Source organism: Terrapene carolina, unplaced genomic scaffold (genome assembly GCF_002925995.2).
Source record: "Terrapene carolina triunguis isolate 2854851 unplaced genomic scaffold, T_m_triunguis-2.0 Scaffold191, whole genome shotgun sequence".
In the NCBI taxonomy this organism is placed as follows: Eukaryota; Metazoa; Chordata; order Testudines; family Emydidae; genus Terrapene; species Terrapene triunguis.
Window position 1 is genome coordinate 1,391,233 of NW_020664542.1, and position 19,804 is coordinate 1,411,036.

A 19,804-nucleotide genomic window follows, 5' to 3' on the forward strand; every position below is an offset into this window, starting at 1 on the left:
AGCTCCGGGGCGGCAGGCAGCGCTGGGGGGGAAGGGGCGCTGCAGCTTTAAGGAGCCAGCCGCGGAGAGCGAAGGGGGAAGGCGGGGGAAGGAGGAGGGACCGCGGGCAGGGGCTTGTTTCCGGCCATCCCCTCGCTCGCTTGCTCGCTTCATGTGGCTGCTCCCTGGGAACCCGAACGCGGCGCGGGGCGCTGGCTGCGGGCGCTGGGCAGAGGCGGAAATGCTGCATGTCCCGGTGCAGGGCGCGGGGCGGGCGCTCAGGACGGGGCGTTTGGCCAGCAGGTAAGAGTGGTGGAGCCGGGCTGCGCATCCTGCTGCGCCCCTACACTGCAGGGGGGCCCGGCCGCCCGTGCGGGGTGACAAGGGACGGGTGGCAGAGCCGGGCTGAGCTCCAGCAGGGCGGTGCGGGCGCGGGGGGGGTACCATGACAGCCTGCCCCCCCCGTGTGTGCTCCGGGGGTCGCGGCGCTGGGGGCCAGGCGAGGTGTTTGCAGCCCAGCCTGTGCTTGGCAGGCGGGGTTGGTGGACCCCCCCTCCCAAATGGTACTCTGTAATTTTCTGGTTGAAACCGTGGCTCGTTGTTGAGCTGGAAGCCGGGCAGTGTCCCCTGAGGGCACGTCCCGTGTTGTGGGGGAAACGGCCGCATTTCCCCCAGTTTTCCTTCCTTTCTTATGATCGAATTTGATCTTCAGCCGGGGGGAAATATTCCCCCGTTGGTTTTAGCCTCATTTGAAACCAGGCGTGTCGGGAAACAAGCAAAAAAAAAAAATCCCCCACCAGGGAGGAAGTTGCAAATATTTTCTCTGCGCAAACTCCGCAAAGGGGCCCCCCCCCCCATCATTGCACGCGCCCCTCCTCGCACACGCCACACACACCCCTTTGCAGCCCTGGACTCCGGGGTCTAGGCAGCGCTGGCTGCAGCACACGGGGCAGCGGCTCTGCCTGGTTTATGCAGCGGGCTCCATGCTTCCCTTCCCCGGGAGCGCGTTTGGATCCGGTACCCAAGCGGTGCTTTCTTCCCCGTGCTTCCTGCGAAACGCAAGAGCTCAGCAACTTGCCCGGCCAAGGTGCTGGCGAGGGGCGGATTTGAAGGGGCAGGCGCAGCCCCTGGCGTGCGGCGGGCGAGCGAGCGGCGCGAATGCAGGCAGCCCGGCGTTGCAAACGGGGGGATTTGCAATCGCTGCGTTGCTGCATATTGTGCAGGCATAGCTGCCCCGAGCCGGCTGGGAAAGCCCCGGCACCTAGGGACTGCAGAGAGGGTGTGAGAGCGGCGGGTTTTAAACTGCCAATGGAGAGGCACCGGGGAAGAGAAGGAGCCGGGGGCACTGGGCAGTGGATTGCTCCGAATCGCTCCCGGGAGAGCTTTCTGGCAACCCCACACTCCCGTCTTGCTGGGGGGGTCGCTCCCTGATCCGTCTGTGGGGCAGGGGGCCGGGCAGGGCACGGCGGCGGTTGCCCGGGATCCGCGTGGCTTTGCAAACAAAGCTCTAATGGACACCCCATCAAACCCTGCACCCCGAAAAGCCCTGGCAGTCTGCTTCCGGCCCCTGCCTGCGAAGGGGGCTGGGCGGTTTGGGATGAATCACAGGGCCCGCCGGTCCCATCTAACCGGTCCCTCCGGGGCTGGGGCAGGATCGATCCCTGCAGGGCTTTGTCTAGACTAGTTTGAATTCAGGAGTTAGACTTTGCCTCCCCGCCACAGAGCGTCACCTAGTGCTTCCCAAACGGAAATTAATGGGCACCACACCCCTCTGCTGGGATCAGAACCCCGGGGTTGGCAGCTCGGTGCCAGAGCCCGGGTCAGAAGCTAGGCACTGGCCTGTTTTGGCTTGGGATGCCGGTCAGAGACCGGTGGTTTGTAGTGGGGTGAAGCGGTGGCCACAGGAGAGCATACTCTGGCCCAATCCCCGCACCCTCCCTCTGTGTGAGACGGCCCTGAGTGGCGCTGGAGCGGCTCCCTGGGCAGGTTTTCCTGGGCCCGCAGGCTGTGAGCCTGCCACATGCCTCGCCCACCTGCTTCCCAATTTATGGGTGTGCCTGTACCTAAGATCGAAACCCCAGATCCTGCAGGAGTCCGCAGCGGACACAGGTGCTAACCCGTGCAGTGCAGGGGGCTGTGGAGCAGCTTGACCGCCCTGGCTGCACACCGGTATCCTTAAGCCAGCTGGGCACTAACTTCCCGCCAACCACCACCTCCCACCCAGCGGTCACTGGGCCCTTGCACTGCTTAGATGGGTCCTTTTTGCCTCCCGGCGCCCCCTTGCTGAGGGTGCAGCAGGCCCAACACTGATCCTCTCTACAGGGGCGAAGGAAGTGAGAATGCTGATCTCAGCTAATTCTCCAGGAGATGGGGAGGGGCTTTGAACCAAGTGCTAACGGCCTGCGAATGGTGCTTCTCACATCTGGAGGTCACTTGCCTTGAAGCCGGCCTCATGGCAGCAGGGATTCCCGGTGCTCACTGCATCCCTCCTCCCCCCCCCACCCCCGCTGAGGGGCAGTGTAACATAAAACAGGTCTCTGCAGCCCGCCCTGGCAGATGGTTAAATATTTGCCCTTTGAGGCAGCCTCTGAAGGGAGGAAGTGGGCACCTGGATGGGGAAGTGGCTGACAGCAGCCTTGTCACATGCACAAAGGGGATTTCTCCTTCACAGCTGCCAGGTATTCAGTTTGAGTGAGGGGTCCTGGTTAGCTCTGTTCCCCCAGGGCTGTAGCTTTGTTTCTGGAAGGCAGAGAGGTTAAGTTCCTCGCCCCAGAGGCGGTGCTTCCTGGGACGCCAGGAGAAGCTGGGACAGCTCTTTGGCCATGAAGGAATTGTCCTACGTCATCAGGGCTGGGGTAAGTCTAACAGACAGACCCCCCCCCCCTCGCTCTGTCCCCCTAGCTAGGAGCCAGCACTCCCATTCTGAGCTCTCTCTCCAGTGCTCCTGACTCCTTTTACTGGAGCTGCTGTAAGCGCAGCCCCTGCACAGCGAGGCCAATGGCAGGATGGCTGCATTTGAATTTGCTGGTGCTGTGGCCGACAAAGCCTTGGGCAGATCCAGGTGCGGTCGACTACAGCTCAAGCGGCTCATCATTCTATACTCAGGCCAAAGAGCTCTCAGCCTCTGGCCTAGCTGGATCCTTGGGGTTGGAGTTCCCTTCACTGGCCAAGACCTAGAGACCAGCAATTGGCCCATGTCTCTCTTCCTAGCCACCACCCTGATGGCCAGTTCCTGGTCCCATTGGAGCCACAAGCAGCGGTCCTATTGACTTCAGTAGGACAAGGATGTGCCTCAGGGAACCTTGTATGGCACCCCCAAGGGTCACTAGAGAGGTTTGAACCCAGGGTTTTCAGCACTAATAGCACAAGCTTCTAGCACTTGAGCTAAAGGAGTAACTCCTCTAGCTAGTAGTAGTAGAAGAAGAAGATGCATATATAGACTAGCCACTAGTGCTAGTGTGTGGTGCTCCTGGAAACAGAATAGGGTTTTGTGTGTCTAATAATAACAAATAACAATGTGTCCTGTGTTGGACCCCCACCATCAGACTGTCACATGGGGGAGGTTTGTGTTGCTATCCCCATTTTACAGCAGAGGAAGACTGAGGCCTATGAAAACAGAGTGACTGGACCAGAGCTAGGAACAGAGCCCATGGAGGGGCCCTGCTCTATCCACTAGGCGGCACCCCCTCTCGCACAGGAATGTTGACACCTGCAGTGGCCAGTCTTGCTGAATGTCCCTGCTGCAGACTGGCACTCCCAGCCTGCAGTCTCTGCTCTGCCACAGACTCCCTGGGCTACGTCAGGTCCCTTCCCCGTGCTTCAGTTTCCCCCACTGGGACATGGGGATAAGGACACTCTTGAGGTGTGAGGTTAAGTGGTGCCAAACTGTCCCTGGATGGAGCTACACGTGGGTCAGCCTCGTGGCTCCTTGGGAGTGTGATGAGCTGTAGTGCCTCTGGGGGCTCGTTAGTAGAAGACAAAAGTCCCGTGCTGGGTTCTGATTTAACTCCATACTCGCCCTATGCTCAGGGTCGGGCTGCTCCTGCCCCGAGCACGTGCCCAAAGACCCCCAGCTGGGGTGACTCAGCTGCTTGGGGGTCTGTGACTCTGCCAATTCACACCGGCTGGGGACCGTGTGAGCGCAGTGATTGAGGGCTGCCCTCTGGCGGCGCAGTCTTCCTGCTCGCCCATCTCCAGAGCTGCTTTGCTTGGCCCACATCCAACTGCAATTACAGTCTCAACAAGTCGGAGGCAGCGGCTGCAGCGTAGCCAAATGGCTCCTCTTTAGACAGTGCGGTGGTAACCCTCTGGACAGGCCGGATGAGGTCTGCACTTGGCCGTCCCTGCCTTGAAGCCCTGGGTTTTCCCTTTAATTGGATGAAGTTAGATGTCTGATACTCCTGTGAGAGCCGGGCTAGCTGGGCAGGTTCTGTGCAGGTTCCTTCCCAGTGCCCTGACTGTGCACCCAGATCCTGGCCTGCAGCACCCATGGGAATCTCCTCAGAACAACTGCCACCCTTCACCTGTGCTCGGTCAATGTCCCCCTGCTATCCTAGCCCTGGGCTCCCCACACACACAGTCCTGATCTGCCTGCACACCCTCTCTTTCCCCGTCCTGGGCCTGCTCATTGCACCGGGTTCTCCTGTTTGCAGCCTAGCAACCTGCCAATCATGATCTGCTATGTCTAGTCTTCCCTAGCAGAGCCAGATGTGGGCACACGGGGCAGGAGCCGAGAGGCGCAGCTGGGGCGTGGACGTTCGCTCCGCCTCAGCCCCGTCTGGAGGTTTGGTAACTTGGCCACCCGCCATCCTGCTAGAGGGAGGCTGACAGGGTGGGGTTGTTCTAGCCCGCACCTGAAAGCTATCTCATTCTCATTGGGGGGAGGGATAGCTCAGTGGTTTGAGCATTGGCTTGCTAAACCCAGGGTTGTGAGTTTAATCCTTGGGGGGGGCATTAAGGGATCTGGGGCAAAAATCTGTCTGGGGATTGGTCCTGCTTTGAGCAGGGGATTAGACTAGATGACCTCCTGAGGTCCCTTCCAACCCTGATATTCTATGATTCTATAGCACCTGATGACATGCCCCCTTCCGGAGCACTGGGGGTGGGGGCAGGGGAAGGAGATCCCCCAGGAATTGCCAGGCCCATGTGCACCCCTGGATTTCCTGAGCAGCCATAGCATGCTTGGTGCTGCATCAGACACAGACATTGGCATGGTCTCTGCCTGGAGAAACGTGCTGGGAGCCAGGCAAGGAGCTTTCATCCTGCCCCCCCCCCCCCCCAATCTGATATTGACATGCCATGGGTGGAGATGGACTGCAGCCGGGGGCGGGGTCTGCAGGCATGTGTGGCCGTGGCATACTTCGAGAGAAGGTGGGGCCCAGTGCTGGGGGTTGGCACGGATACAGGTATGAAGAGGGGAAATGTCAGGCTGACGGCCCCAGCAGACAAAGGGGCACGCAAGGGAGACAGAAACCCATGCGCAGATGAGGCAATGCGGATTGGACTGATGGGCAGAGGAGGACTGCGGCTGGGCAGGGAGCATGGCCGTGGCCATGTGCTGCCAGCCAACACCTGAGAGTCTGATCCCTGGGAGGAGAGGCTGCCCCTGCTCTGCTCCCAGGCTGTTCAGACTCCTGCAATACAGGCGCAACCCTGGGATGCGCTGGGTACCCAGAGCACCCTCTGAAGTCACTGGCGCACTCAGCACCTCAGACACTGCTCTGACAGAAGAAATGTGGAGTGGGTGTGTGTCATTGTTATTCTCATCCCCCTATTTAAGGTGGGGGGAAACTGAGGCATGGAGGGGGATGTGACTTGCCCAAAGTGATGAGTAGGTGGCGGAGTCAAACAGAACCCTGGGAGATTGGATGGGAAACGGAGCAGGAGCCACGGGGGTGCTGCAGGACTTGGGCTTTGGGCTGGGTTGTTTGGGGGCTAAGCTGCTGTTCAGATGAGTGATGGGATGGTCCCATGGCTGGGTCACTGCACCCAGGCTTAGGAGACCCCAGGTTCTGTTCTGGGTTTGTGCGGCACCCAGCACAGTGAGGGCCTCATCCAGGACCTGGCCACTCACTGTGACCTCAGGACAGTCCCTTGGTCATGGATGATAATCCTGCTCTGCCCTGGAGTAGACCCCGGGCTCGAGAGGTACCATGTCCTGCGCACTGTGGATAGTGTTCTAATGCCCTGCGTCTCTTGAGCACCTTCTAGCTAAGGGCTTCCTGGTCTGGGAGGAGGGACTGCTACTGCCCGATGGCGAAGGCAACCGCTGGGCTCACAGTACCAGGGAAGGGACTGAGCCTAGTGCCCTGCTCTGACCACTAGATGCCACCCCCACCTCCAGATCCTGGTTGCCTCCCTGCTGGGGGGTGCTGGGTGCCAAGCACTATGCCAAGTTGGGCCCCTAGTTAGTATGTAAGGGCCAGAGCAGCAGCACCCCCTGCCAGTCCCCACAGCATCCAGCCTCTCACCCCCGATCCCAAAGCCATGGGGCTTGGAGTCTCCCTCTGCCTATGGCCTGTGTGGCTCATTGACTTGGGGACTCATCCCATGGGCTCTTAGGCTGAGATTTTTCTTAGCCTATCAACGGTAATGGGAATGGGGGGTTCACATCCACCCAGCCCCATTGTTACAGACAAAGGTGTATGACTATAGTCCATTTCTAGAGCTAATGGAGAGAAGCTTTGTGCCTGAATCCGATCTAATGGCAGGGAGTTCCACAGGCTGATTGTGTGTGCCAGAAAGTATCTCCAAGCAGGCTGTGCGGCTGGGCTGGCCATTGCTGGTAGCTACAGTTACAATTAGGGTGACCAGATGTCCCGATTTTATAGGGACAGTCCCGATATTTGAGGCTTTGTCTTATATAGGCACCTATTACCCCCCCACCCCTTCCCGATTTTTCACACTTGCTGTCTGGTCACCCTAAGTTACATGGAGTCTGCACTCAATGACATACATGTCCTCTGTCTGAACGACCTCCTCTTGGGCTTGCTCCTGGCGATCGGATGGGAGCTAGAGGGGCTGAGCACAGGCCCTGCTATCTGAAGGCAAGGTCTGGTCTCTTCCTCATGCACAGGCCCAGGGAGGAATCTACCAAGTTATTTTAATGCTGCCTGCATAGGGGAAGTTTCACTACCATGGAAATGGCTGTTTGGATGCACCTGACCTGACTTTGCAAATCTCCTGTTGGAATGAGTCAGAGACTGGTAGATTACTAGGAAGCCAACCCACGGCCTGTGCTGAACTGGCCATTGGACTCCTATCCTGCCGAGAGTGCATGGGAAGTGTGTTTAGTTGATTTGATGTGGCCCTGGACTAGAATAGCAGGGGGCTGTGGGTTAGGATAGAGGGGCATGGGCAGAGCTGTGGGGCGATGGGGGCAGGGCTGTAGGTGTGAGGTGCATTGGCAGTCATGGGGTGGTCGGATCTGTTTGGCTCCAGCACCCTTCATCTGTCAGTGTATCACTCCCATGCACACCAGTCAACAGAGAGCCCTCCAGGATAGATAAACCCTGAATTTCTGAGCGACCATAAAGAAACGAAAGGGGGACGGACCTGTTCCCCACCACCCACTTTTGCAGGTTACCTTGAAGTCAGTGCAGAAGATTGCATCGCAAATGGAAATTCTCCTTTACCTCGGGCAGTAGAACTGAGCTCAGCCTGCGGTGGTCGTATCACACCTGTTTGAATGCTGGCACGTGCTCCTCAAGCCAGATCTCGATAACATATCGATTGCTTCTGGATTTTCAAAGGAGACTATTTATCCAGGTTTGTCCTGGACCAAGACCCCTTTGCGATGGGCGCTGGCCATTATTCATTAGGTGTATTATGGTAGCACCAAGGAGCCCCAGCTGTAGACTCGAGCCCTATTGTGTTAGGTGCTGTGCATACACGTCTGGGCACGTCAAATATTTGTTGTTTTCTTTAGAAATTGACAGGCATTGTGCAGGAGAAGGAGCTGCTCCGTAGTCACTATGAAGCTGGTCTCCCTTCTGGGCAGGGGAGCAGTTGTGAATTGATTGGATTTTCTGCCAGTTCTGTTTGTCAAAGATTAGGCTGAATAGTTGTGGCAAATTTCCGCCCTATGGGTTCTTCACTAAGGGTTTAGAATAGTCCTTGTTCGTGTTGTCTGATTGGCCCTCTCAGTCACATTGGGATCATTTCTGTTTCCTGTCTGGACGGCTGAAAGTTTGTGACTAGGTGGAGTATAATAACCTCTAGCTCTTACTTAGCACTTGCATCAGTAGCTCTCAAAGCGCTTCGCAGAGGAGGTCAGAATCATTATCCCTGTTTTACAGATGGGGAAGCTGAGGCACAGGGAGGGGGAATGACTTGAGAAGGTCCCCCAGTAGGCCAGTGGCAGCTGGGAATAGAAGCCAGGTCTGCTGAGACTAATAAATATCAAGGAACACTCTTGCCACAAATCGTTTGGGCTCAGGTTTGTGATTGTTTCAGGGTTCAGGAGGATGGTCCGGTGGTTAGGGCCCTAGCCTATGACTTGGGAGACCTGTGTTGAATTCCCTGCTCTGCAGCCTTCCTGTGTCTCAGTTTCTTGTCTGCCCAATGTGGCTGGTAGCCCTTCCCTGCCTCCCAGGGGTGTGTGAGGATCAAGACATGACAGGTGGTGATGAAAAGGGCTGGATGAGAGCTAGGGATGGTTGTCGTCTTTTCACGGGACTGCTTGAGGACAGGGAGGCGCCCACCAATCTCAGCGAAGCGACTGTGTCAGTTCCGTAAATGCCAGCGAATGGGCTGTTGTGCCATCTGGCTGGCTCCTGCTGGCTGAGCGTGCAGGGTGAGACTAGATTTCCTGCTACGGCTCCTACCCCCGCTGAACTAGGAGTCTGTATGGGAAAGCTACAGCCACCCAGAAAGCTTCCCTCATTGCCTTTGAGAGTATATAACATCACCGCGCCCTGCCCGGGTTACACTGACTAAGGGTTGCACGGGGTGACAGTTCCCCACTGTGCAAAAGGGACCCCTCGTATGCCCCACGGCTGCCCCCAGGATTAATATGACACTGAGGACTTTCACCCACCAAATACTGTGGCAACACGTCCTCCGCATGCCAGAGTGACCCCTGTGTCCCAGCCCAGCCCTGCTCCCTGGGGTCAGATGCCGTTCCCAGAGGGTTTGCTGAGAGCTCCCCAGGAGCCCCACGCATTTGCTGCCCTCTAACCGCTAGGCGTCGGGTGTCCGCTCCCCACCCCCCACCGGCCTTCGTTGTGTCTGGACCGATCTCCCTCTGCCTCCATCAATTAATTCCCGGCAAACTCACGGCTGAGCAATGCAGCCTCTCTCCTCTGCCGCAAATCCTTCTTTCCATAGGGTTCAGCTTGTTCCCCCGCCGCCGGCTGGCTGAGCACAGTGGCCCTGCTCACGCCGAGCCGTTCCAAACCACAGACACGTGATGAGGCAGACAGCGGCCTTCCCTCACTGGAGTTGCTCTGAGGTCGAGGGGAAGGATGGGAGCAGGGGAGTTTGTGTGTTTGGGGGCAGGGGGGAGGAATGTTAAATCCGAGAGGAATGTCTGTTCTGCACACATGGTCCAGATCTCTCCCTTCCCATCCCTACCGCTGGCTCCCCCGCAGAACATCATACGCATCCGCCAAGGGCTCAGCGCAGCACTTGCTGCTAGGGGCTTAAAACAACGCTGCCGTGTTTGGGGGCATCAAAGCGAAGGTTTAGCCAGAGTTTAAACCCAGCCACAGCTATTGACGGCCAGGGGCCAGCGAGGCTACTGCCGTGCTCTGGTGGCTGACATGTCCTGTGCTTCCAGCTGCCAGAGGAAGACCCAAGGTTGTCACCTCTCCTAGCTGCTGCAGCAGTACAGATGGGATGGGGGGTTGCCTGGGTTAAAGGGGGCTGAATCGGGATGTTAACGCTAGAGGCACAGGGCCTGAACCCCCACCCCCACACCCTGAGCTGCGTCGTGCCTCAGACACGGTCGTGTTATGATGCCAGCACAGAAGAGCTGCTAGTGAAGGGCATTTGGTGCCTCCCCTTGGATTTGAGACCTGCCCCCAAAGGAGCGTTCGGAGTCAGATCAAGGAACAGAGCTGGCCAGGAACGGAGAGAGTATTCTGTCCATAGGGTGGTGGGACAGACCCGGGGTCACTAGGTACTCGGCTCCTGCCGCCATGGGATGATCCTGATATCTAGTGCTGTTCATCCCAAAGCGAATTAGTATCATCATCCCTGCTTCACAGAGGGGGAAACGGGTACAGAGACTTGCCCAAGGTCTCCGGCAGGAATAGAACCTAGGTCTCCTGAATTGCAGTCTGGGGTTCTATCCACTAGGCCATGCTGCCTTCCCTAACAGCAGGTCTAAGCCATCTGCCCCTAATGCAAGCTTATTTCCTCTGCTGTGTTCTCCAGTGTCTCACCCCCTCTAGGCCGAAGTGCCTCAAGCGATGAGGTTCCCACCGGGAAAGTATCCCATAGCCCTGGAGAGCTCAGACTGCTAGGCAGCCTACGGCTTCCCTTTCTCTGTGGCATCCCAGCCGCACTGGTTAGACCCCTCAGAGCACCCTAAATCATCCTCTCCTTCCTTGGTATTAACAGGGTGTCTGCATTGGGCAGCCTGGCTTCTGGGCTTAGCCCAGGTCAACTGACCACACAGCAACTTCTGGGTCCCGATGCCAAGGGAGCTCCATACAGCGGGCTGCCCCAGATGGAGGAGGAGCATGGGCGTGAATCCACTCATGGGCCGGGTACACCAGGGAGGCACTGAGGATGTCGACTAGGTGACTGCCCCCAGACCTTGCCTCTGAGCAGGAGGAGACCGACGGCGACGGGGAAACTGCGAACCTCCAAATGCACTTGAGCCATATGTGCCAGTGGCCCTGGGCTCCCTCCTCCCCCCGATGGCATACCGCCCTGACTGCAGTGAGGCACGCAGCTGGACCCCTACCCCCCAGCTATCCAGGGGGGCAGGGGTCCAGCTGTGTGCCTCACTGCAGTCAGAGCGGTATGCCAACGGGGGGAGGAGGGAGCCCAGGGCCACTGGATTCGGAGTCAGGAGTCCTGGGTTCTATTCCCAGCTTTGCCATTGACCAACTTTGGGCAAGTCATGCCTGTGTGCCTCAGTTTCCCCATCTGTATCATGATGCTGGTAGTAGTTGGCTTCCCTTGGGAATGGCTCTGATGTCTGTGGCTGAAAGCCTGTATCAGTGCTATGTGCTCTGAGTCAATACCCTTCTGGCAGGGTACGCGGGGGCATCAGCACTGTGTGACTCCAGCATATGCCACCTGCGGCTCCCTACAGTGGCTGCGAAGGCTGTCGCTGGAATCACTCGTTTCGCTGTTATCAGTAACCCGATCAGAGTCGCTGCGTTGGAGTCATGTCTGCCACTTTCCTTAGCTAGGGTATTTTCCCCCTTCTGGCTCATTACTGCAGGGCTCGCCGGCCAGCCGGGGGCGCTGCTACCTGGACTGTTAATGTAGTGGGGGAGGTGAGCCCCACCGGCTACACCTGTGCAGGGTTGGCCTGCAAGGCAGGCAGCCCACAGCAGCTAGGGCCTGGCTGGAGAGCTGAGCTCAAGGCAGGCAGAGGGCTGGGGCAGACTCCCGGTTGGCAGGCCTGCACAGAAGAGAGCAGGGAATGACCCAAAGCAGGGAAGGGCTGGGAAGCTGTGCCCAGCGTGGATGGTGGAGGGGAGATGGACTGGGGGCGCAGTGCCTGGTGTGTGAGTGGGGCCCTGTGCCCGGGGCAGGGCTGCCCCTGAGAACGACTGTTGCTGGACTCTGTGCTCACTGCTGTTGTGCAAGCTAAGCTGCACTCCTGCTGACCTGGGCAAGTGCCTTTTAAGGATGGCTGTTGCTGGGGTTGAAGGGTGTGTTGTTCAAACACACCCTGCTCTCCTGCCCTTTGGGGGAGTGGGTGTGCTCTGAGTTGTTTTTGGTGTGGCCCCCTGGCTGGCTCAGCAGCACAGCTTGATCCTTGGCTCAAGGCACAAGAGTCACTCTGTTCCCTGGTGAGTATAGTAGGCCGTTATCCTTTGGGGCACCAGCCACTAGAGGGGAATATTGCACACCGCTAGCATGTACCGGGTTATCGTTTCACCCATGTGGATGGGCTTTAAAGGACCAGATCCTGCAAATTGCTGCACATCTTCAGTTCTGCAGGGGGCTCTCCGCATCTCCCAGGGCAGCTTGCAAATCTCTCCCGCCCCCTCTTCCTCTTTACACCCGGCTGGCTTGGTTCTCACCCCGGTGACACTGCGCTCCTTGTCTCTCGCCCCTTTCCCCTCTCACCCCATCCATCTGTCTCGTTACTCCCACCAAGCAGGGAGGGGAGTGGCTGGGCTGGGAGCCGATTGTTGGTGTTGGTGCTCTTCCCGCTCCATGTGCTCCAGCAGTTGTCAGGGCAGATACAAACAGCGCAGTGTTCGGGGAGCCCCGGTGGAGCTGGCTGCTTTGACAGTCCCTCTTTTATTCGCCGGCGGAGATGGGGCGGGGGGGTCTGTATATGATGGATCGGAGCAGGAGATGGTGACTCTCCGGCTCTGAGCCAGCGCTGGCCTCGCTTTGCAGCCCGAACGACTTTGAAGAGTCCTCCAGCCACTGAACCTGGCGTTCAGCAGGAGCTAGTCTATTATTGATCGCATGCGCCCGGCCAGCTGCGATTGCTCCATAGCAAGCCGCTCCCTTCGCTGGAAAGTGCTCCCCATGTTTGCTCTGCTCCCCCCACAATGGATTGCTCACTCCCTGCTGTAACAGCATGCGCTACAATGGGGGGTGCGCCGAAGTTACCCGCACCCAGATTCTCAAAGGGGCTTAGGCTCTGAACTCACATTGATTATAATGGGAGTTAGGAGCTTAACTCCCTAGTGATCATGCTTAGCATGCAAGTAGCCTCCCTTTCTCCTCCAGGTGCCTTGTACATACCCGCTGCCCCAGCCCCTGTGCTAATGGGGTCACTACGGCAGGAGTCTTTAGGGACCCTAAATGGGGCCTCACGTGTCTAATCTGAGTGACAGTCCCTCCAGCAGCGCCACTGCTCCCCCTGCTGACTCAGATGAGGAGAGTGCCTGCCTCTGAATTATCTAGTCTGTTCAGGTCCCCCATCCGAGCACTAACACAGCAGAGTGCTGCTTAGTTTGGCAGAGCCGACAACATAACAGCACAGCCTGAGAGGAGTGCAGATGAGGCTTAATGAATGGGTTAATGTGAGTATTGCTGGCCTCTACTGGATGGGATCAGAACTGCTGCATTGTGTGTCATAGGCCCCGTGTTGCTAACAACTAAAGGAGATTCTCCTGTAGTTCAAGTGGCAGGGCCTGGGCTTTGGGAGCGGGAGGAGCTGCGTTCTTGCCACAATGTTACCCATGGCTGTGACCTGCACTGTACTGACTGCTGGGAAGGACCTAGGGGCCACAGGCTTGTTGCAGAGCGACGGTCATGGTATAAGGTGGCCGAGGATGCATATTCCCCTGCCTGACGCCAGTTCTGGCCTGGGGCATGCTGGTATGAGAGCTGCTCCTCAGCTCCTCTTACAAAGGACATTGTGGGTCTGTGCCTCACTTGACTGCGGGAGGCATGAAGTGTTGCCTCGGGAGAGGCGGGACTTTGATTTGCCTTGAGGACCTTGTACAGTCAAGATCCTTCAGTGGCAGATCCTCCCAGTCCCGATAAGGGGCCGGGTAAACCTTTCCCAAAGCTCACAGAGAGGCGTCAGGGCTAGAACCTGTGCCACTTGAACCTGAACAGCATTTGGGGCTTAAAATTATGCACTGAACTGAAGGATCCATAAACAACTGTCTCTGTCTCCCTTATGGGCCTTTTGTTGAGGATGACGTAGTGCCCCCAGACCTCGCTCAGCACGGCGATCCCATTGTGTTAGGTGCTGTACAAACACGGTCCCCACCCACTGCATAGGGATAACGCAGCAGTGCCTTGGGGATGCTTCCATGTGCACCGCCTCCTGCATAGTGTCTTTCCACCTTCAGTTTTAAAGGGAAAAAAGTCCTTCCCCCTTGTTCGGGAAAAGGAAACAGAGCAAAGGGTGTATGAATGATGGTGTCAAATAATATCAAAGTAGAGCAGAGCTCGGAATAGCCACTGCTAGGTGCAAGAATGCTGTGGGGTTCCCCCCCCCCCCCCCAACACACCCGGTATGACTTTCCCATGGAGAAGTGGTTGGTTCGGTGAGTCAGTAGTTACTGCACAGAGAGATTAGCGAGCAGCCTTCTGGATTCAGGGCCAGCTTTGGGTGAAGATTTGCTTGAGGTCATCCAAGGTCCCCTGGTGCTTTTATGTTGTGATCCCTGTAACAGGGGCCTGCCAAGGCGAGGAATGCCACAGAAATGAGGAAACAAATCCTTGGAACATGGGCGCTGCCAGGCTGGATGGGAGCTGGAATCCGGTACCCAGTCTCCTGTCTCTGACAGCAGCCAGTACCAACTGCTGCAGAGGTGGAACAACCTGCCCCCAGGTAGGTCTTATCCCTAATAGCTAGGGGTTGGCTTAAGCCCTGCAGCAGGAGGTTTAATATCGGGGCTGTGGATCTGTCCTGACAACATGGTTACCCATCCTTCAAGGGGTGTGTGTTGTGTCTGTGGCTGGTGCTCAAACCTAATTACCTAGGTGTTTGCTCACAATCCAGGCTAATGCTCCCTTAATTGCCTTTTGCATGGAGACCTGCCTCTGTTGCAATCTAATTACTGTAAATTGGGGGTGCTGCTCTGTGGATTCAGTGCTGCCTAGCTGCTCACTGCCAGAGGGAATAGCTGCCCAGGGCGTCCCAGCAGGCCTGCCGCGTGTGGGTGAAGATTGCATACCAGGCATGTAATGGGGCAGTGTCGCACAGGGACCCAAGAGAGCTGAAATCTATTCCTGTTCCTGTCGCTGACTAATGTGGGACACTGAGCAAGACTTTTCCCTTTTTGGTGCCTCAGTTTCCCTGACTAAGGAGCTTTGTAAAGTGCTTTGAGATCCTCAGGTGCTGTATAGGTCGGAAGGGGTGGGCTAGTGGTTAGAGGCACTGGACTGGGACTCAGGAGCCCTGGGGTCAACTCCTGGTTCCGTTGGGCAAGTGACTTAACCTCTGTGTGCCTCAGTTTCCCATCAGTGCAATAGGGATAACTGCACTGCCTGGCCTCACAGGGGTAAATACGGTAAAGGTTGTGAGGTGCTCAGATACTGTGGTAAGGGGGGCCAGAGAAGTACCCAGATAGCTAACCCAGTGGTCAGTGTCTGGTGTGCATAAGGGGGACTGGTTTCTGGAGGGGCAGAGTCACCCCAGCTCCTATGGGCCATGGGGCAGTGATGGGCTGGCCCCTTGGAGTCACATGCCTACGCGTGGATTTTGGTGCCCTCAGCCGGCTGTTCCTGGAGGAGGTGCCAGCTGCCAGGATCACAGGAAGGAGTGTGCAGCCCCAGGGAATGGGCCAGGACTGCTCCTGGCATCTCCAGGGCTGGCTGGGGCACGGCGGGGTCTCCCCCTGCCCACCCCCGGCTGTGGGAAGGATCACAAGGACACCCCACCCCTCTCTAGCTCCTCACATTTTCAGAGCCTGTTGGAGGCATTAATTAATTAAGGACCCAGCTGCTGGAGAAGTGAAACCACCTCCCCTCCTTCTGCGTGACCCGGGAAACCCCGGCTGCAGAGCCCAGCGTGCCAGAGATGCTGTGAAAGCACCAGGTGCCGGGGAATTACCTGGCCTCACAGCGGAGTGTCTTGGGGGGTGGGGGGAGGTGATCTGTGTTGACAGCGAGTCACTCCGTATTGGAGAATGGAGGAATCTCGTTGCCAGCCAGCCAACCGCCTGCCCGGCCCTGCAAGGGGCACAGGCCGTGGGGTAACTAGCCTTCACCCGGAGGCAGTAGTCCCTCAGCAGGAGGCTGAATGCTCGGTGTCCATCCCTGCAGTGTCCTTCCATTATAGAAACTAGAAATGGCCCCTTCTGGTCCATCCCCTTGGCCGATGCAGCGCTGCATCCCCAGCCCCTCTCGTGGGAGCTGGCTCGTCTCTCTGTGTCCTCCTTCGGGTGCCCCTGCCCCTGGGGTCCCACCCTGTTCTCTGGGTGCAGGGTTCCAGCCCCCGCCCCCAGTCAGTGCAGCCACATGGGCCTCGAGTCCTCTATTTATCTAGGTTTGTCAAGGGTAGCAGCAGCACCGGCTTTCCCAGCCGCAGTGCCTCCATGCAGACCCACGGGGGGGGGGGGGGGGGGGGGGGGTCCTGGACCAAGGGCAAACCCAAGTCCTCAGCCCCTCCGCCCAAGCTGCCAACACGACATGGTGGGGGTTGCAATGGAGATGGGGGGTCCCGTAGTAGCTGGGCTGAGAACCCACCAACTCGCGGAACACAGACCATTTTGCTGACAAGTCACGGGAAAGGCTTTACTTGATCACTGACCTAGGCTGGAACTGAGCTGGCGCCTGTAGCATCCTGATTGTTAGCACCTTCCTCCCTTCAGCCCCTCTGCATCGCTGCCCAACCTCTGGGAGGCACAGACCCCTCCCCCCCCAGGCAAGCTCCCTGTTCCCCCTCCCGTCTCTGAGGTCTAGATCCTCAAAGGTGCTTTGGTTCCTAACTCCAGCAGAGCTCAGGGCAGGAATAGCAGGAGGCTGCAGGTCAGGATGGGGGGGAGGAGCCCCAGGCTGAGACAATGGGTTGGGGTCGGCAGCATGGGGTTATGTAATGTGGGCGGACGTCCGCAGGAGGCCTAGATGCTCCCTATGGCCTGAGCTGGCTGTGAACGGGCATCTCCGATGCATTGTCCTGTTTGTATCCAGATGCACCCCAGTGCTGGGGGGGCTGGAGCTGGGGCACAGGGTCCTCCCCCACGTCCCATCACCGATTCATGCCCTTTCCGTTGTCCCCGGCTAGACTCCTTCGACCGGCCTGCGAGGGCTTCGCTGACCTACTCAGCCACTGACCTGAAAGGAGGCCGTGCTCATCCGGGCCCATCTGTGGCGGGGAAGCCCTGCGGGCATACGGCTCCCCCCGTCGTGGGCCGGATGGGCCTTTGGGAGAAATGGCAGCTGCCACCCCAGTCCGGAGCGGCCCTTCCTCACTCCAGCTGAGGGCTGATTGACAGCCTGGGAGATGGGCTTTTCCACACGGTCTGCTGAGCCTGCCGCCTCCTTCCCAGCTACCCCGGCAAGCAGCCCATTGCTCCAGAGGGAGTTCTGCCAGGCAGGGACCCAGCAGCCGGGTCGGGACAGTGCCCTACTGTACCTGTGAGCCACAGACCTGCCATACCCCTGCTGCTGCCCTGGCCCGGCAGGACGGAGAGGGCTGGAGGCCCAAGCTTGCATAGGCGCCAGCTGGGAGGAGGAGGGTTGGACAGCCCGGAGGTAAGAGGATGAGGGGCCGGGGGGCATCTCTCTCCTATGACCCAGGTCCACTTGGGGCCACTCTCCCAAGAGCTCAGCTCCCCTTGGGACACCGTACATCTGTGTGCGCGAAGCCTCTGGGCCACAGGAGCCATGCGAAAGGCGCCTGTGCCCTGGCCCTCGAGCTCCAGCCAGTGATTTCAGTGGGGGAATTTTGGATATAGTGGGGCTGGCAGGCTGGGAAGGGGGATCTCCGGCTGGGTGGGGGGATGCACCAGCACATGTTGTGTGTGCGCGTTCCCTGTGTGGATGCATGGTGTGTTTGTACGTTCTGTGTGTGTGTGCATTCCCTGATTGTGTGTGCATTCCTTGGGTGAAGTCCTGGCCCCGCTGAGCTCCGCGACCAAGCCCCTTCCTCTCGCTGTGTTGGGAGAGGAGGGTTTCTTGCTGATGTTAAAATTAGTAAAACTCCAGTGGGTGGAAAAGGGGTGTGTGGGAGAGACCAAAAATGCCTGCACTCAAATCGAACGTGCAGCATGTCTAAGGGTCCTGGGCTGGGGGTGAGGGGGTGGGACTGAGCTGGGGGAACACGGGAGCAAAGGCCACTAGGCTGGGAGTGGGGACGGGGAGACCAGGCAGTCAGGGGGGCTGGAACCCTGTATATAGTGGGGTGGCTGAGAGCCACTGAACCAAACTGTAAACCCTGCATACGATGGAATGCACTTCAAGCCAGGGGGTGTGGCAGCGCCCCTGCTTCCAGCACCTATGTAGGCGATGGGATGGGAGGGGTGCTGGCCTGTCCCAGCCCCGCCCCCTCTCTGCAAAGCCCTCCAGCTCCCTTACAAAATAAGCCTGGAAGCGAATTCTCCAGTGGCTCCCACATCAGCTCAGCCTCGGCGGGAGGAAAGAGCTCAGCCATGGGCAGTGAGTATCATAGGCCAGGGGAGGCTGCGGCTGCTGGACGCCCAGTTGCTGGGTTTGGCGGCAAAGCTTTTGCTTTATTATGCCCCATGCAGGTTCCAGGGTGGCTGAGGAGGCACATACAGTACAGTACCGCCTCCTCAGCCACCCCGGAACCTGTGTGGGTGGAGCAGACCCAGCCCGGAGGGGACTGTCCCCGGGGATCCTGCCCTTGCAGACCCCATGTGGCTAGCCCTTCCTGGGGTGAGCAGGGCTGGGGAACTCCCTGGGACCGCTGGCAGCAAGGCAGGGCTGCAGGACTGGGCCCAGGCTCTGCTGCTGCTGGATGGTAGAGCCGAGGGCGGAGGGAGCTCCCCGTGCGCTATGCACACCGAGTTCCCCCTTGGCTTGTTGGGAATGCAAGCAGCGGGGTGCAGCCACTAGGGGGCGATCACTGTCAGGCTGATCAGGGGGGACATGCCAGTCCCAGCTGGGGGAAAGGTCTGCTCGCGGGAGGGGATGCAGGGTCGGTGACTGTGTGTATGGGGGGCTCCCAGGTGAGGGATGAGGCAGCGGGGTCATTTCAGGGGGGTGGTGGGCCTGGATCGCACCTATCCCCCCCTTCACCCAGCTCAGGCATGTGCCACCCCCCGCTGAGCGGGCCCTGGATTTGAATAGCCCAGACCTGGGAGTGTTCGGACCCGGGGGTTTGGTTCAGCTTGTTACGGAGCCAGGAGCCGCTTGCCAACCTTGACTCTGGATCTGGTCCCAAAGCTGGGCCGGGCAGGAGCAAGGGGGAGAGCAGGTGTTTCCAGCCAGTCTCTGAAAACTAACCATCGCATCTGTATGTGTCACGGGTCAGAGCAGCCTTGCCCTCCCTTTCGTCCTCAGCTCCTGCTCCAGCGGGGCTCTGCTCGGCTGCAGAGGGAAGGTGGGATTCCACGCTGGAGAGGGAGACTCGGCCACGAACGAGTGCCGGGCTCTCTGGGAATGATTCAATCTAGTGTTCTCCCTGGCCGTTGGAGGGAGACAGCATGGTCTGATGGGCTGGGCACCAGGACTCCTGAGTCCTTTTCCTAACCACTGTGTGACCATGGGCACAGATAGATGGGGTCCCTCTTGTGGCACACCCAGCTAGCAGGGGGCTGTCTCCCGGACGATGCTTTGGGGTCCTGGCTGGCTCCTGGCAGTGGGGCTGGGTTATTGTGTGTTCCCTGCCATTTGGGTGGGGGGTGGCGCTGTGATAGGTGAGCTCAGCGCTCTGCAGACTGGCCCAGGGAGCACCTCAGACGTGCTGGGGTGTTGAAGTTGAACCGGTATCACTACTGGAACCGGGAATCTGTCCCCTCTGTAAAGTGAATCCCCTCCAACCATGCCCAGTCCTGGGGTCTTCAGACCTGCTGAGCAGAGGGAGGTGGAGCTGAATTGGAGTTCACCACACAGAGGTGCTGCGGCAGGTAGGGTTACCATATTTCAACAATCAAAAAAGAGGACGGGAGGAGCCCCACCCCCGTCCTGCCCTAGCCCCGCCCCTGCCCCTTCCACTCCCTCCCACTTCCCGCCCTCCTCAGAACCCCCAACCCCCCCCCCCACTCCTTCTCCCCTGACTGCCCCCTCCTGGGACCCCTGCCCCTAACTGCCCCCC

The 19,804-nt window shown here is 58.6% G+C and overlaps 1 protein-coding gene across 5 annotated transcripts in view; it reads left to right on the plus strand.

Annotated features, from left to right (window-relative positions):
- Positions 1–19,804, plus strand: part of NAV1 (neuron navigator 1) — a 281,812-nt gene that overhangs the window by 229,951 nt on the left and 32,057 nt on the right. The window contains exon 1 of one of the 5 annotated variants that reach the window (XM_024218053.3): positions 196–282. The exons of the other annotated variants lie outside the window; for them this stretch is intronic. Within the exon in view, the coding sequence (XP_024073821.2) occupies positions 221–282 (62 nt within the window). The 5' untranslated portion in view covers positions 196–220. Of the gene's footprint in view, positions 1–195; positions 283–19,804 lie in introns of those variants that run through there. 5 annotated transcript variants of the gene reach the window in all.